Source organism: Haliaeetus albicilla, chromosome 13, assembly GCF_947461875.1.
Source record: "Haliaeetus albicilla chromosome 13, bHalAlb1.1, whole genome shotgun sequence".
Taxonomy (NCBI): Eukaryota; Metazoa; Chordata; class Aves; order Accipitriformes; family Accipitridae; genus Haliaeetus; species Haliaeetus albicilla.
This window is the reverse complement of record NC_091495.1, coordinates 26,306,116-26,322,667: the sequence shown is the minus strand read 5'-3', so window position 1 is coordinate 26,322,667 and position 16,552 is coordinate 26,306,116. Positions and strand designations below refer to the sequence as shown.

Here is a 16,552-nt window from a genome sequence, read left to right as displayed (position 1 = left end):
AGTTGTGGAATCGCAGAGCTCATGCTATAACCGGAGGAAATAAAAAGAAAACCGAACCAGCACACAGATTTTACCTGCGGACTGGCATCCAGACTGCTCTCAGCTAGAAAAATAAAGTTGTGTGCAAGATTCAAGAGGTGACATACAACACACTCTTCATGCCACAGAAAGGAGTGACACAAACAGCGTTCAGCAATCTAAACCATTATTCCTTAGATGCAAACAAACTATTTTAAGTGGAGTCAACAATGGTCTGCAACACTTAGTTTATAACTTCACGCAGTAGCTTTGGAGTAGTGAAATACTTTGTTCAACTTTTAGGTTCAGCTGTAACGGAAAGTGTAGAAACTTATTCCTAGTATTTCAAAGAATGGTATAAAAAACAAAGTGTTGATTTTTATTTTATTTACTACCAAAAATGGTTAGTAACACCTAACAGAAACCTGCACACTTGACAGAACTTTCATGCTTACCGTAAGATTAACGTTCATTGAACGATTCAACTGCAGCGCTGGGATATAGTTGGCATGCTGAAGATGGTGGACTAAAAGAAATTCAGGATTCTGAACAGCAGCATCACTCTGTAAAAACTTCTCCAAACACTCCTATGAGAAATAACACATTTCAAAAATCTGTTATGATTCTGCCTCTTCTCTTTTCAAAGAGACCATTACGATTTTTTCGTGTCCACACTTACTTGTTCAGTGCCTGTGAAAGGTAGCTTCAGTAAGTCTTCCATTAGTCCCATCTCCTGACAGATTTCATACACATGTTTTAACAGCTCTTCGATGTTTAACCTGGTGGCATGTTGATGCAACAGACCCCAAGCCTCCACCACGCACCTGTAATTAAATTTTTTGAGATGTAAAGGAATATTAACAGAATAACCAAAAAGATGCCCCCAAACGACTGTATTCAGAGTTTAAAGGGAATTTAGGGCATGGTGATTCGTATTATTTGTTCTCCACCCTTCACAATATTTGAATGCCAAAACGGTGGGATAGGTTTCTTTACCTATTGGACAACAACACAGTGAGGAAAAGCCGCACTTCACTGCTGCTTGACATTGCTGGCTTCATCATCTGTATGTATCTGAGGGCTCGCCTACGCTCTCCTTGGCACATCAGGGATTGAATAATTCTCCTGTGCTGCCATGACACAGTTTTGATTGTAGCTGGATGAAAGAGCAGGGCCAGTGAATTCTGTAGAGGTTAGAGGTCAGGTGTATTATGATATGCACATGCACGCACGCCACAAGAACATTCAAAAGTATCTTAAGTAAGGGTGGACGTGTGTTAAATAAACTTAGATGACTAACTACTATAGATAAAAATTCTCAAGTATTTGCAAAAAAAAAAAAATCCAGTTAGCCGTACAGAACAAAGCGAGTGTTTTAAAAGGAGTAATTCACACTTTTCCAGAGTAACCAAATCTCTGTCTACAAACACCATTTTTTATAAATACATTACTAAATAATAAGCTATTCTCCCAGACAAACAGCTATTTTAACTTCGTGACAGGCAAAGAACAACCTTCAGCATCAGAAAGAACGTGAATTAGGTTGAACAGTCACTTCTGCAGTCTTCTGCCTCAAACCTTGCTGCTATGATCATAGTTTTAATATTTAAAGTACCTAAAACACTGTCTTTGAGAAAGCGCTCCATCGGTCTGCTGAAAACAACCTAAATGGATGGCTTTGAAAATTCAAATATCAAGCATTATTAAAGTTGATTTCTTCTTTGTTTTAATCAATTTCCCGTCAAAGTGGCTAAAAGAAAATTTCAGATTATAACTTATTGCTGAAGATGTTGCAGCAGTATGACAAAAGGGCTTCTAATGTGGTAGCACCTGTTATTAGCTAAGCACCGATTTTTTAAAATCATTTTACAGATTACAGCTTTGGACTGTAAGGGATGTCTAACTGAACTGTAACGTACTTACTTCGTAATCATTGTGATCTAGAAGCCAAAAACCTTGAATAAGCTTAACAAGTCCCCAAGGGATAGCAAAGGCAGTTGGGAAGGAGTCGATTGAAGTCTCTGTTTTATTCGGAAAGGAATGCATGATATCTAGCAGCAAGTAAATTGTCTGACATCAAGTATCTAGTTAAGGCTAATCAATTTGGAAGACCAAACATTTATCACATCACGTTTTGAAAAACACAGTGAAATCAGGATATACAAGTGGTAGGAAGCAGAAAATACTGCCGTATTAGTCTCGCCATTTGGAGCTATTATAACCTGAGGACGGTCAGGTCCTAACCACAAAACTGCATTCTGAATAAATAGCCAGAAAGAAATACTCTTTGATTTCTGTAAGGCATTCAGAAAGGTTAACTTTAGATACTTAAATACTTCCGTTGTTACAAACTCAGGCTCCCTCTTTAGTCACTGGAGCTACCAGTTGGACATTCAAAACACCTGAACATCCAATGCTTAATTATTAAAGCAAACAAATTCTACCAGTGGTTTTTTTCCTCATTTCCAGAGTATATAGAACAAAGTAAATTAAGGTGTCCTTACAAGACAACGTAGCACTGAATGATTGACACGGGATTTAAAACAGTATGCGGATCACTCATCGGTAGTGTCATTTTCTCTTTCTGACATCCGTTTTTAGGGACGTATTCTAATAAGACAGCTCTGGGGTACAACCGTTTTTAAACCCCTTGCTCTCTAGGCTCCCCTCTCGGGTTAGGCAGCAAACAACAAAAAGTAATTCTGTATATTTCAGCAGCTTAAAAATTAAGTTTCTGCCCAATGACTTTTCTCTTCTCTCTCCTTCTTATTCGGTGTGCCTGCACGTCTAACAGAACAAAAGCAAGCACTGCTATCTGGGCTGGAAGACGGATGAATTGGGCAAAAATCAGGTACCGGTTAGAAATCCTTCTGCTCTCAAGCAGCACGTATTACTGCATCATCCTAGTAAGCAGCCGTTTGCTACAGATACGGGTGCTTTAAATAATTAAAAACTGTGCTAAGTTTTGAGAAAAACCAAGGGAGATTTTTATCTTTAACATTTCTCAGTAAACCTGTTTTCGCATGTCAGAAAAGACTTTGCAACAAAACATTAAAAAAAAAAGCATAAAGAATCCACAGTACAAAGAAATAAAACAATGCTCCTGTCCACAACTTCATTCTAAACTAAATGTTTTCACTTGCACTGTGTTGGAAGCATAAATTCAAAAACGTTATTAAACGCGCAGGTGACAAACATTTAAGAACATTTATGTGCGTGTGCTGAAGGTGTAGTAAAAATAACGAGAAAGGATACAATTGCATGTTTGTAGCTTTCTTCAATGCTTTCTAGCAAATAGAGATCCAGCAGTGCCTGAAAATGAAAAATCAAGAGTTTTTTAAAAACTCCTGTCTTTCATGAATCATTGGCTTTTGGGTGGGGCTTTGGGGGGTTCGTGGCTGTTTTCAGTGAACATAACACTCACGTGTAAACTAGCAGGTGGGTATTTCCCAGTTCCTCCTTCATCTCTCTGCCACAGCTTCTCAACTTGGTCTCCTAACTGGGAAACCATTCCATCAATCATCAAGCAGTCAGAATCCCATTTTCCTCTGGAACAAAAGGTAGCAAGGATTTGGAGAGTCAAACGCTAATGCCAGCCTCTCAGTGTAACAGATCTCCTCCAGTCAAACCAAACAAAAAAAAGCTCCCATGAGGCAAAGAAAGTGACAAACACACAAAGGCATGATTATGACTTGAAACGCACATGAAAGAAATGTCTGAGTCAGATGAAAGACGTCTGTTAGATCATACTGAATTATTAGAGGAGTTCCAAACAGACATCCTGGAAAGCTCCCCTGCTAAGGGACCTTTTCGTTTTCAGGTTTTCTCTTTTGCTGTCTTACTTGTAGTACAAAGGAAGTGCGAACAAAGTTTTTTATGTGCCAGAAATAACCACTCTCCTACTGTCTAACAGAGGAAAGGGAACAGTATCAAAATACCAGGACTATTCTTTAACGCAAGTCTAATGCCTCCCGTTGGAGTGTCCCAATACACAGCTGTGAGAAGACAACACCACGGAAAGTTCAGATTTTGTTCTCAGCATCTCACTTTTGTTACTGAAAAAAAGTTGTTTTCAGAAAGCTGAGCATACAGGTGAAGTTTAGTGTCATCTTAAGCAGCATTTATGTTTCTATGCACATACCCATTATGTTTCTATGCACAGACCATTACAACCATGGATGGGTGAACCTTTAAAAACTGCTTTCTTCACAAGTTCATCGCAATCTTTGGCTGACTGTGACACTACCCTTTAATTTCCCCGTAATAAGAAGCAGAAAGAGCACACTGGAGGTTGTATGCTTCTAAGGAACACCTGAGCCGGTATGTAAGTTACTTGAGAAGTAAGCTAAGTAAGATGAACTTTAAAGTCAATAGCTACTACACCGCAGCTTGCACCTTAACTCATCTTGCAGCATCCTGTTCTTGTTTGCGGTGCCATAGCCTAAGCTTCGTTAGCTCTTTATTTAGTTTTCAGCACAATTTCCAAAGAAAAATCTATTCTCGTCTAATCCAAGGCATATCACCTATATGCTAGTGAGCTAGTGCAGCAAAGAGAGTTCACGTTCAGCAAGTGACTTTTATCCAACAGCCAGTAGAGTGCTAGGTGTGCCAACTACATCGAACTCTGACTATCTCATCAAATCACACAAATGTACTTGTGATTTAGGCCAATACAGTTATTACCCTTGCTCGCTAGTCAATAAACGAGATGAGGTTTGTTTGGGGTTTAAAACTTGCTTTCTTCTCTGTCCAAAACACCTGTTCTGCGAACACCGTGCTTTGCTGAACGGGAGATCGCTGACCCTATCCTGAACACATGACCTTTTTCAGTAGTACCAAATGATACAGATTGGCCGCTGGATTAAGTACGCTACCAAGAAACAATGATGCCAACAAATGGTACTAAGCAGAGGTATATACAAATATTGTAACACAGGAAAGTAATCTCCGTGTTCAAGAGAACGCATGCATCACTGAAGTGAAGAGGATTGCCGGCAACTGCATTAAGCAGAGCAAATACCAACTGTTGGTAGCAAAGCCACTCACTGCCACTTCTGATTTCGCAGTGGAAGTGTTCTCGAGTTCTCCTGTAAGGCTTACCTTGATAAACGCTCAAGTTTCTGTCGATGACCAGTGTAGTAGCTCTGAATCAGAGGGTAATTGTAGAAAGGTCTACCCAAATGCATATCATCATCTACAGGCAATAGAGTAAAAGCAAGTCAAAGAAGCAATATCACATTTTGAAACTAAAAAGTTTGACTAAAAAGACAGAAGATCATACGAGCTAAGCCTCAAGAAGCACAGGCAAGCCTCCAACTTTGAAAGAAGCCAATCCTCTTTCTGCCTTTGCTAACGGAGCGGTAAGACACAAGACTCAACTCCTTCTCCTCTCAAGTGCCATTTCAAGTTTACAATTGAGGTAGCATTCAGAACACGTACTGCAAGCAGAAGCTCACTACAGAAAGGACAATTCTCAAAGGGAATGGTTTCTTAAACATGTCATGTGAGCATCTGTGAGACAATGAAGGCTGACAATAGACTTTATAATCCACCCAAATAAAGAAGTATTGCCGAGGTGTCTTTTTTCCTCAAGCAATGAATAAAAAGTTCCAAACACGCAGGTAATGCCTTTGCTGTAAAAACAAGCATTCCACTATTTCTGGTGGAATAGTAATTTGTTTAAAATCCCAAGTCTTTCAAACTGTGGACACAAGCAACTCCTTCAAGTCAGAGGCTTATTGCTCTTTCTAAGGATCATCCAGGAAAGAAACTGCTTGCATTATTCTACACTATGTATTTGAAAAAAACAGTAAAATCTCCGTTTCACCAACAGAACTTCAGCACTGACAAAACATTTACAAAAACATGGCTAAGCATGTGTTCATCGGAATCACTTACTGGATAGTCTCCCTGTTACAAATGTATTACAGTTTATGCTTACCTAAACCCTCTGGAAGGAGACTGGATCGACAGAACCAGATGACCACTTGTGCATACAAAGAAAGGAGGCCAGTTACCACCTGCTTGTTTGTCAAGTCTGTAAAACCTGAAAAAAAGGCATAAGATGATTTTTGTTACCCAATTCCTTTCATTTTTACAAAACCCCCTTCATCATCCCAAATAGAAAGTATAGAAGTAACGCGGTAGAAATCGCGGTCTTTGCATTTCTCACTCTGTGGCACCTTCTTATTTGAAGAAAAAAAACACATTCGCCACCAAACCAAAAAAGCAACCCCTACAAAGAACCAGATTCACTAAAGGTGAGAAGAAAAAAAACCTAAAGCCGGAACTATTAAATACACTCACAAATAAGACATTTGTTTTTCACGTAGCGGGGATTTTTACCGTAGCAAAGGGATAGTCTTCTTTTCCCCTCAATATGCCAAGGACAAGTGATAACGTAAAAAGCTACAGAAGCTCAAGTAACTTACTTCACAAGTTACTCATGTGTGCTTCCTTTGTATTTTCTAGCAATTTGCAATACAACATTCGCATGCAATTATGAATTGCTAGCTAAGAATTAAAAGGAATCATTTGCAGCGCTACCACATCCGGTTGCTGGAATCTCCACCCAGCTGCTTACACAGCTTCTTGCTGAATGTAGCCTCCCCTACCCACCTGCATGAACTCCACAACCAACTATTTCCCTGAAATCAACGCATATTAAGTGGTAGTCCCAACTTCTCAGATTTCAGCCCCTTCTCCCAGCTAAATTTGGCTGTCTTCCAATCATCAAAACCAACAGAAGCTCATCTTTCCACACTTACAACTCAAGCATAATTCCAAATCTTAGTAAAACATACCAAAGATTTCATAGATACGATTACAAACCTTTTTCAGTAAGCTCTTGTGCTTCTGTTAGAAAACAGGTTAAGACCGTGCTAAGGTTGCTCAAAAGCAACTGGCAGTGCTGAAGAGACTGTAAGGTCTGCGGGTCAACAAAGTTGCGAGAGCCATCAAACAGCGGAACACCTTTTCAAGAATAAATATTACATCATTAGCCTTCAGAGCAATTTCAGAGTTTCAAAGTACGCTTAAAGAACCCCGTGCAGTACCATATACCGCCACATTCCTGAATAAGCTCAGTTAGAAAGAACCATTTTGTGTTTGCAGAATGACTACACTAGTACTCACATATTTGGTCAAACTCATCTTTTGCATAGATCACTTTGTTCCATGTCCACTCAAGAACAAACCGTAAATTAGCAGCATAACTTGGCTGCGCTTTAAAAAAAGAAAACAAAAAAGAAATGAATCGACAATTGCAAACTAGAAAAATATATAACGTAAGAACAACGTAAGAAGTATTACCTTCAGATGCCCAATGTTTAATGCATCCAGTCAGCAGTTCTAAAGAACCTGTCTGCACAGCAGCTGACAATACCGCTTCTAACTGCTCCTCCTAAACGTAACCGACAAAATAAACTGAGAATCTTACATGCTTTCAATATCTGAACCAGCAACAGCAAGCGTTTGTTTCTAACTGTACACTCATTCAGACATCACACAGTCCACTAGTACACACGCAGCTAATTCCACATTCCTTTTCTTAACTCTAGCCACAGGCTGCACTGCTTGTTGGTCTGAGAAACACGTTAAGCTTTTCCTCTAACATTTCAACTTACTGAAGGCTGATTCTAACCTTCATTTGCATGCCTCTGCAGTATAGTCTCAGTTTACCGAGTTCCAATTAACTATTTCCGGTAACGTCCTCTGCTAATACCCGTCACGCATTTTGCGCGTAGAAGTTTGCCATCAGGAATGCGTGAAGGGGACAGAGCAAAGACAACGGTGCAACGCTTGCACGGAAACAGGGAAGCTAAGGTCAAGCAGCTTCCTAGACTCTGAAGACATGAAGCAGTTCAGACACCCAAAACTTTATTATTTTCTAAAAAACAGAAAAAGACGTGAAACATTTAAATTCTAATAGGTTTACATTTTAGGCTGCTCAAATACTGTATTATAATGCAGTGGTAATCCTTACCAGCAAGGTAACGATAATGCACAGCGATGCACAGACATGCAGTATTAATTAGTAGCTTATTTTATTTTGTGTTGTGATACTTCTTTCAGGTGAAAAGACCCTTCATAAACTTTTACTTTTTTCTTTTTGTTTTTTTTTCTGTGTTTCGTTGAGTTTTTTTAAACAACTCACTAGTTTGGATCTAAGAATACTATAACTTATGCTAACTCAAGTCAACGCCTGCATTTCAATGCAACTTGCGAATAATAGGAAAATCAGATTATCATGTCTTGTAGCCTCTACAGCCCTGTCAGACAAGATGGATGTACTTTCCCCTTGATTCCCTGATACGCACTCACCTGACTCAAACTGGATGGCTGGACATCAACGTGTCTTGGAGACAGCAAGCCAGCTACAAGACATCTGTTGTAGCTATCATGAATGGCTTCACTTATAGAAGGACCAGATTTCTTTAAAAAATTCAAGGTCTGAAACATCAATCAAAAACCACAGATTAAGACAGCAGTATTATTCAGTCACTAAGGTTCTGAATAATCGCTAAGAGAAATAATATAAATGTTCACTTAAAGTGTCAGAACGATTGCATCGGTAATATGCTTTAGGTTAGCAATCTGAATAAGCAGTACTATGTAGAGTCTTAAAGATGGCAGCCAAACTAACCGCTATGGTTTATACAAAATATCCTGTAAAACAACTATAGCGTTGCGATGACTAACATTTAGGTATTTTCTAGCTTCTCTGTCAATACACAGACCTCTTTTTACCCTGAACACTGACACAAAATATATTCTATCTAAGCTAAAGCTAGCACACAACTTTAAATCATGCTTTGGAAGACCCTTTCTGTGCTTGTTTGTGCAGAAGTTGATTTATGTTGGAAACACTTAGTGAGCAGAAACTTCAATTCAAAATTATCACAAGTTGTGCAGTGGCTTGGAAGTTTTAATTCGGCCAAGTGTGGGAGAAAAAAAAAAAATCATTTCTTCTCAGTGAAGTAGTATTTCATTTTCTCCATTCTGCCCTCCTTTTTCAAGTTAATCAGGCATCAAAACCCTAACTCAAGACTATGGAGGCAGTTCCACTGATGGGTAATGCAGAAGTAACAGCCTTCCCCAACTTCCACAACATTTTTGCTCTTGCTCCTACAGCAACGTTGTATTCCGCTCTAGACATTCAATCCCTCAGCGCGCTTCAACAGGAGACAGTGGTAGTTTTACAGTCCCAAGAGAGGACCTAAAATGTTACCATTTGCATAAAACTGGCAGGACACAATTGCAGTCATGCGTGTGGATGGGCAGGATGGGCGTAAAATGGTCTCCGACACTGAAAGCAGTGCAATAGAAAACATAGGAAAGGTTCATCTCTTGCCATTCTCAATAAAGATACAGTAAAAGATCACCTCCTTCTGGAAGCCGATGCAAGTCATATGAACAACTCCGGAGTTCAGCAAGCACGTACCATCTGCAGAGACAATGAACGTTTGACAGCCTTCCATACTCTCGCACTTAGCTTATGACCAGTTTACGTTTTGTAAATAGCAGTATCCGGAAAGCTGTCACCGAGTACCCATTTTCTTCATCAGATCACTTCCAAACTTATTTTTTTGAAAATAATTACTGCGTGTAGAAATTTTATCTCTAGTGCTATCGAGGTGCTCTGCTCTGAGCTTCAGTTCAACCTCATTTCATTTGATGACCATCACCACTTCACAGGCTACATTACAAAAGCACCAAACCCCAAAACTCAGCAGACTGTCAGATATGTGTCACAGTATTAAACACCTTGTTAGTACAACGTAATCAAGGGTTGGGCTTGTGGGCGTTTGGGGCTTTTTGGTTTTGGATGGGTTTTGAGTGACAAACAATGAACAGGAGAACCAATAAATGGCATTTGACCTCACTTTAAGCTTATCACTACCAAAAGCAGTGAAATACCTACCAAAATTGTAGGAGCTTGGGTTAAAAAACTGCTCAGGTGGTGGATAAGAAGGAGGAACTCCCCGACTTAGACTCCGCTCGTGTACCAGAATATCCAAAATGGGGTTTGGAGAAGTCATGCTTATTACAGTATCCAGTGACCACAACGCAAAATAGGGGCAATCATGAAGGAGTTCTTCTGGCCTGAAAGCAAGCAAGTGCATAAGCTAAACACCGACTTTCAAATGATTGATTTGCAGGGATATTGAAAACAACTTAATAAAAATATACCTTAGTGAATCTGGCATTTGAGCATGATACCAGCGATTAATGTCAAATACACCCAAGTAAGCAGATGGTTTTCCCTGACCATATGTATTCACTTGCCAGCTGAAGAGTGATACACTGGTGTCAGGCGATATTACTGTAAAAGACAAGACATTGTTTCTTGTTTGTAGAAAATAACGCTATAGCTGATATGTTTAAAACACCACTTCCTATTTTGGCTTAATTCTGTTACATCACTCACGAAGCACAACACTCACTGAGAACAACAAAAAAAATTTACGGAATAGCAAACATCTCTGTGACAGGTTTCAGTCATACTGCCCCTTCTTCTTGTATCACTCAGCAGGCACTACTAATTTCCAGATTGGACTCAATTACAGGTTTTAAGAATAGCTCCTTTCCAGCACATTCAGAATGAACGAACACAATTATCACACAAAATAAATACAAAAACCCCAAACCCAACAAACGGGAAATTGGAATAAAGATTTTAACATAAAACATTCACAACGTTATACTCCAGTTCTCTCAATAAGTGGAATGGTTTGTCCTCTCTGGGGAGAACGCATTCTCCAGATGTAAGCAAAGGATGTGGTATATCATTTACCCTAGCAGAGTAAGGAAGAAGGCGACAGTTTGTTTGTTTGTTTGTTTGGCAAAATGTTTCTCTGTTCTCTGCTGAATTCATCATTACGTTTAGGGATCCTCACACACTTTACTATGTTTCATTGTGAACATCTGTGCCGCTTCCGTTTTGTAGCTGCTGCAAGTGCCTTTGAAGATACCAATTATTTTCATAATTCAGAAGACAGCTTCATTGCTAGCCTCAACCCACATCCAACAGCAGCTCATGTGTGCCTAGAACTTAACTCGAACACATTCTGAATAAAAGCTAATTAGAAACCATCAGAGAAATTACAGGTATTTCTCCATGCCTCATGCTTCATAAAAAGGAGACAGAAAGGGGGTTTGCTGTTCTTATTTTGGTTTGGTTGGGTTTTTTTTTTCGGCTGTGGTGGAGTGGTGGTGTGTGTTTGTTTTTAACAAGCTTTTAGGAGGCACTCTCCTCAGAAACGTGACACAAGTGGAGAAAATCCAACGGTGTTTTTGTTAGATTTTGACACACTGTTGATAGAGGATGGCATCACAAAAGAGATGCAAGTTGCCGCTTCAGGACTAAGTCAAAGATGATAAACAGAAGTAGCCTAGAAAGATCATGCAAGTGTCTTCTTTGTAAACATCATACATCAGTAAAGGCCAGTAAGAAGAGAGGGAAGGTGAATAATGCAGTCAAAACAAAGGGCCATGGAAGTTATCACTGCAGCAGGCTCAGAAATATGGTCAGAGCATAAGTGAATTTGTAAACCCAGAGACGGATATTTAATTATTGCAAGATAATGAAAGACATCGTAAGAGTTGTAACTGTGTATATGGACAAGGAAAGCTATTGCTTTAAGAACCTGCAGGTGTAGGAACCTATTAGATTTAGAGAGGAAGAAATGGACAGGCAGATCGTAGAATCATAGAGTTGCTTAGGTTGGAAAAGACCTTTGTGTTCATCGAGCCCAACCCTAAACCCAACTGCCAAGTCCACCACCAAACCACGGCCCTAAGCGCCACGTCTCCCTGTCTTTTAAATACCTCCAGGGATGGCGACTCAACCCCGGGCAGCCTGTTCCAATGCTTCGTAACACAGTCAGTGAAGAAATTTTTCCTAATATCCAACCTGAACCTCCCCAGGCGCAACTTGAGGCCATTTCCTCTCGTCCTACCACTTGCTACCTGGGAGAAGAGACCAACACTACACCTCGCTACAGCCTCCTTTCAGGTACTTGTGGGGAGCGGTAAGGTCTCCCCTCAGCCTCCTTTTCTCCAGGCTAAACAACCCCAGTTCCCTCAGCCACCCCCGTAAGACTTGTTCTCCAGACCCTTCACCAGCTCTGTTGCCCTTCTTTGGATGCGCTCCAGCACCTCAATGTCTTTCTTGTAGCGAGGGGCCCAAAGCCAGGCAGCTTTCCAGCCACTCTTTCCCAAGCCTGTAGTGTTGCATGGGGTTCTTGTGACCCAAGAGCAGGACCTGGCGCTTAGCCTTGATGAACCTCATACAGTTGGCCTTGGCCCATTGAGCCAGCCTGGCCAGATCCCTCCACAGAGCCTCTGTAGACCCTCAAGCAGATCAACACTCCCACCCAACTTGGTGTCATCTGCAAACTTACTGAGGGTGCACTCAATCCCCTCGTCCAGATCATTGACAGAGATATTAAACAGAACTGGCCCCAATACCGAGCCCTGGGGAACACCACTTGTGACCGGCCACCAGCTGGATGCAGATGCAGATGCAGACATAGGTTGGAACAGGGAAAGAAAAATTCAGGTAACACTCCTAAGCCATGGGGAGCATCATCTTACTGTTCAAAGACGACAGCTGGAGGAATAAAACGACTGACAAGCTTCATGCAGGTGACCCCACCATACATCGCTATAGCATGTCAGCAAGCATAAAATACAACTTATTTTTTCCGTTAAAGAAGTCCCCTATAACTTAAGCACCCATTTTTTCTTTTTAAATAAGCCCAACAAGCTAGTCTGTAAAGGTATTCAAGACTCACAGACTGGGGTACAGAACAGCATTCATTGCTTAGATTCCAAAACTACTTATTTTAGAATAACCAAACAGGGACATTAGAACAAACCTTCATTAACGCTATCCTCTCTGTCAACATGGTTGCGAAATTTTTCTACGGTCTGACAGCTCAGTAGTTTGGTATTGCTGGTCTGCCCTCTCAAGGGAAAGACTCCACCCGTAAGATCTAAACTGTACCTTTCATCACAGTATTCCAGACCCTGGGGAAAAAATAAAAGGAGAGAGAAAAGGTCATTTTGAGATAAAAACATACATTATAGCGAAATACGAAAGAATGTATATATGTATAATATAGTATGCATATTGTACTGTATATTTCCCATGAGCTTACTTCTGATGGCAAATAGAAACTACATCTGACATGCAAGAGAATGAAGCGTCAGACAGTAACGGGCTTTGCACATTTTCAGAATTTAGCATTTCCCTAGCTAAAATTTGCTCTGAAGTATGCACAGTTCATTCTACTTTATCAAGTAACTTTGGAAATAACAGACGTGCAGAGTAGATAGGAAAAATCTAAACCATCTCTTTGAAACACTAGCATGAAGCCTAAGCAAAGAATCCCATTTTTATTACAGAAGGAATAATCACCAAACACAGTTTATAATAAAAGATGTCCTGAACAGGTCCACCATGCCAAAAGACCCTTTCGTCAGATAAAGTACTACAACTCCATCAACCTCTTAGAGACGAATTTTAACCGCTAGAAATTTCAACTTTTATTCATCTGTGAAGAGCCAGTCCCCCCCCAAAGTTAGGGCTGAGGGGAAGGGAAAAAAGATATCAAACGACTCCTGCCTAAGACAACTTCTGAAGCAAAACAGCGTATTTTAAATTCTCCGCTGGGGCAAGCAAATCTAAGTTAAGGAACTCCACTGCGTGGAAGATGTTAAATAATGACTTTGTTGACCCGTAAAATCTGAAGACAGTTTTCAAATGAGATGCACTCGTCAGACTCTGATGTGGACGTGGAGGCTGTATACTCTATCCACCTGCAAGCATCATGTAGGACAAATGTAAAGGTGCGCTCCATGACCATGGCTGGATGCACTAGATTTCAAGCTTTCTTTCAAGCTTCTGTGAACTCTCTTCAACGAACAAGGGTCAACAGTAGATTCCTCCTCCTTTACTCCAATTTGGCCTGGCAATTGGGAACAACTCTTAAATTTTCTGCCACGGAAGACGGACAAGAAACTTGACTCAGCCAGTCACGCAGGCAGACAGTCATGTAGTACTGACCAATCTGTGACTACAGGGAAGTATTCCGACACTCCAAGTGTCCTCTGCAGAACACAGATCCTGTACTAATGCTTCTTCTGGGTTTTTTTCCGGGGGGTGGGAGTTGTTTGGGGGGTTTTTTGGCAGTAGGTGTTAGCAAGTCTTGGTATGAAGCTACATGTGGGAGTGGCTCATCTGGAAGCTAGCTGAAGAACCTGACTTTTCCCCCCAGAGGTCCAGCTGTTTAGTTCTCTCTTCAACTACCTTGTGAGATTGGTTCCTGTTTCAACCTTGCACAACGCTCATCACAGGAACGCAGGAACAGCAGGGGAGCAAAATATCTCAACGGCAGAGACTGGTGCCTGACACCTCTTAGAAGCCTGTGAATGTATTACTGGTTGCACTGTCTGTAGAGGGTTAAAAGTCTTACACTAACGACACCACAGCTTTCTCAGGTCACAAACGCAAACCGCATTATTTACTCACTTTGTGTGCTTTTTTTAAAACTGGAAATTTTAGTAGACCCATTTTTCAAAGCTGCTGAAACATTTCAACCCTCTGAGGTGAAATCTGACACTCGTCGCACCTTTTTCAGGAAAATAAGATGGCCAAGACAAAGCATTGCCAAATAGTAAAAGGTCCCCCATTTTAACATTAAAGCGTTGAGACAGAACAAAGTAGCCACGCAAGGAATGGATATCGACGACTGGGTTTTCTTCCAAAGCAGCACACAGTACAAGGTATTGTCTTTGCCACTGCTAAGACTGTGGCTACAAATAACTGTTAAAAGAGGATAAATCAAAGCAGATGTTCAAACTGGAGACAGATTAGAGTCTTTCTCCTATCAACCTGCCAAAGTGCTTAGAGCACTACAAGAGATGCAGCAGTGAACCAGTGGTGAAAGCCCTTTTAAAATTAAAACACCCAATCAGGGTGCTCTGTTCCTCTACATCACTGTATATTTATGTCATTAAAAAACCGCACATCAACAAAGATAAAGAGATGACATCCATATTTAGAACATACTGAATCACTTGAAGGTATTTCTATTTTGTCACCATGGTAGATAATGCATTTTAAAGAAACACCGCCTTTTCCAAACACCTAACATCTATTCAAAAGCAATGTGCACAAAAGAGGAAGGAGCTTTCCTTCGTATAAGGAAAAAGGTCAAAACTTAAACGCATTCAAAAAAACCAAAGCACACAGTCCCTATAGAAACAGAGTACCATGATACAAGAATCACCCCTATTTCATTCCGTACCTATTCAGAATATGCAAGAGAAAGTATCAAAATAGGAGGAAAGAATTGCTCTGAATTAAGATTACTTTCCCCTCAAAAAGATTTTGGAAAAGTTTCAAGCATACTGCTGACTAAAATTAAACATTATACAGATGCATCTTCTGTCTGTTAGGTATCTGAGATATAATGATACCTTATGTATATTTTAAACGACATCTCTGAAGTGAGTTCTAAAAATTTATGCATGCTCTTTTGACCGAATCATTAACACTGTATTTACGTATTTTTCTAGCTTTAGTAGATCACACAGGCAACCAAGCCAAGAAGTAGAAAGAGTTATCTTCGCAGCTACTAAGTTTTAGGATCAACACTTAAGAGACACTGTAGGTACATTTCACTTGAAGTTCAGCTGACAAAGCTCAACAGAAAAATAACAATAGAAAACAGAGATTCAGAAAAGAATATAGGTATATGACTGCAAGAAAAGGAGACAGACAGAAGCTTATTTCAGTCTGCAGTTTGGTTGAACAAAGCTATTCCAAGCCCTGCCTTTTCTTCTAAGATACCATGAATTCGGTGGTAAGATTAAAAAAAATTTTATTTGTAAAAGCTGCTTCCTCTTCACGAATGGAATTTATACGGGTTCTTTGCAGATGCATCTAGTCAGAACACAGGACACTGCACTATAAAACTGCACGGCTTGTTTTTAAAAAGTATGGACAAAAGCCATGCCCAAGAAGACTCAGCAAAAGATTGGGTTTTCAGTCACCTCTGAATTTTGATGGTAAAAATCACCCCTGACAACTTAACTGATACTCACATAGACAAAATCACTATTTTCATCTTTTCACATACGTGCACGCCTTACCTCATACATGACTTGTCCTGAGGCCAAGCGTTTTCTGTCACCAAATGCTAACTGCAACAGATGTAAACTCACGACGTCACCTTCACTGAAAAAGGTAGAAATTATGACATTTGATTACAAAGCTGCTTTAGAGGCCTTGTTATCATTTTATTAGATCTAGACTGATGTTTTCTTGCTGAAAAGAAAAACACCGCTTCCCAAACCATCAGATAACTGGTCACGTGCAGCTGCTACAACACAAAGGAGGACATTTGGCCACTAACAGCTTCAGGGGCAAATGCTAACCATAGAATTTGAAAGCTTTAATATGTTGTATGGACTACAAATTGTTGCTTTAAAGTCAAACTTAAAAAGGCTGCCACTCTGTGAACGG

General features: G+C 40.2%; 1 protein-coding gene across 2 annotated transcripts in view; it reads right to left on the bottom strand.

The window, feature by feature from the left end:
* LOC104311820 (protein ELYS) overlaps positions 1 to 16,552 on the bottom strand; it is a 48,079-nt gene that overhangs the window by 16,419 nt on the left and 15,108 nt on the right. Inside the window, exons 7-23 of one of the 2 annotated variants that reach the window (XM_069800550.1) lie at positions 16,180 to 16,264; positions 12,900 to 13,050; positions 10,210 to 10,342; positions 9,941 to 10,122; positions 9,402 to 9,463; positions 8,341 to 8,469; positions 7,330 to 7,420; positions 7,153 to 7,242; positions 6,850 to 6,990; positions 5,960 to 6,064; positions 5,119 to 5,212; positions 3,443 to 3,566; positions 3,274 to 3,330; positions 1,942 to 2,088; positions 1,015 to 1,202; positions 698 to 842; positions 474 to 605 (exon numbers count right to left, since the gene is read on the bottom strand). In XM_069800550.1, coding sequence (XP_069656651.1) covers positions 474 to 605; positions 698 to 842; positions 1,015 to 1,202; positions 1,942 to 2,088; positions 3,274 to 3,330; positions 3,443 to 3,566; positions 5,119 to 5,212; positions 5,960 to 6,064; positions 6,850 to 6,990; positions 7,153 to 7,242; positions 7,330 to 7,420; positions 8,341 to 8,469; positions 9,402 to 9,463; positions 9,941 to 10,122; positions 10,210 to 10,342; positions 12,900 to 13,050; positions 16,180 to 16,264 — 2,056 coding nt within the window. Of the gene's footprint in view, positions 1 to 473; positions 606 to 697; positions 843 to 1,014; positions 1,203 to 1,941; positions 2,089 to 3,273; positions 3,331 to 3,442; positions 3,567 to 5,118; positions 5,213 to 5,959; positions 6,065 to 6,849; positions 6,991 to 7,152; positions 7,421 to 8,340; positions 8,470 to 9,401; positions 9,464 to 9,940; positions 10,123 to 10,209; positions 10,343 to 12,899; positions 13,051 to 16,179; positions 16,265 to 16,552 lie in introns of both variants that reach the window. The other variant, XM_069800549.1, reaches the window with a different exon arrangement.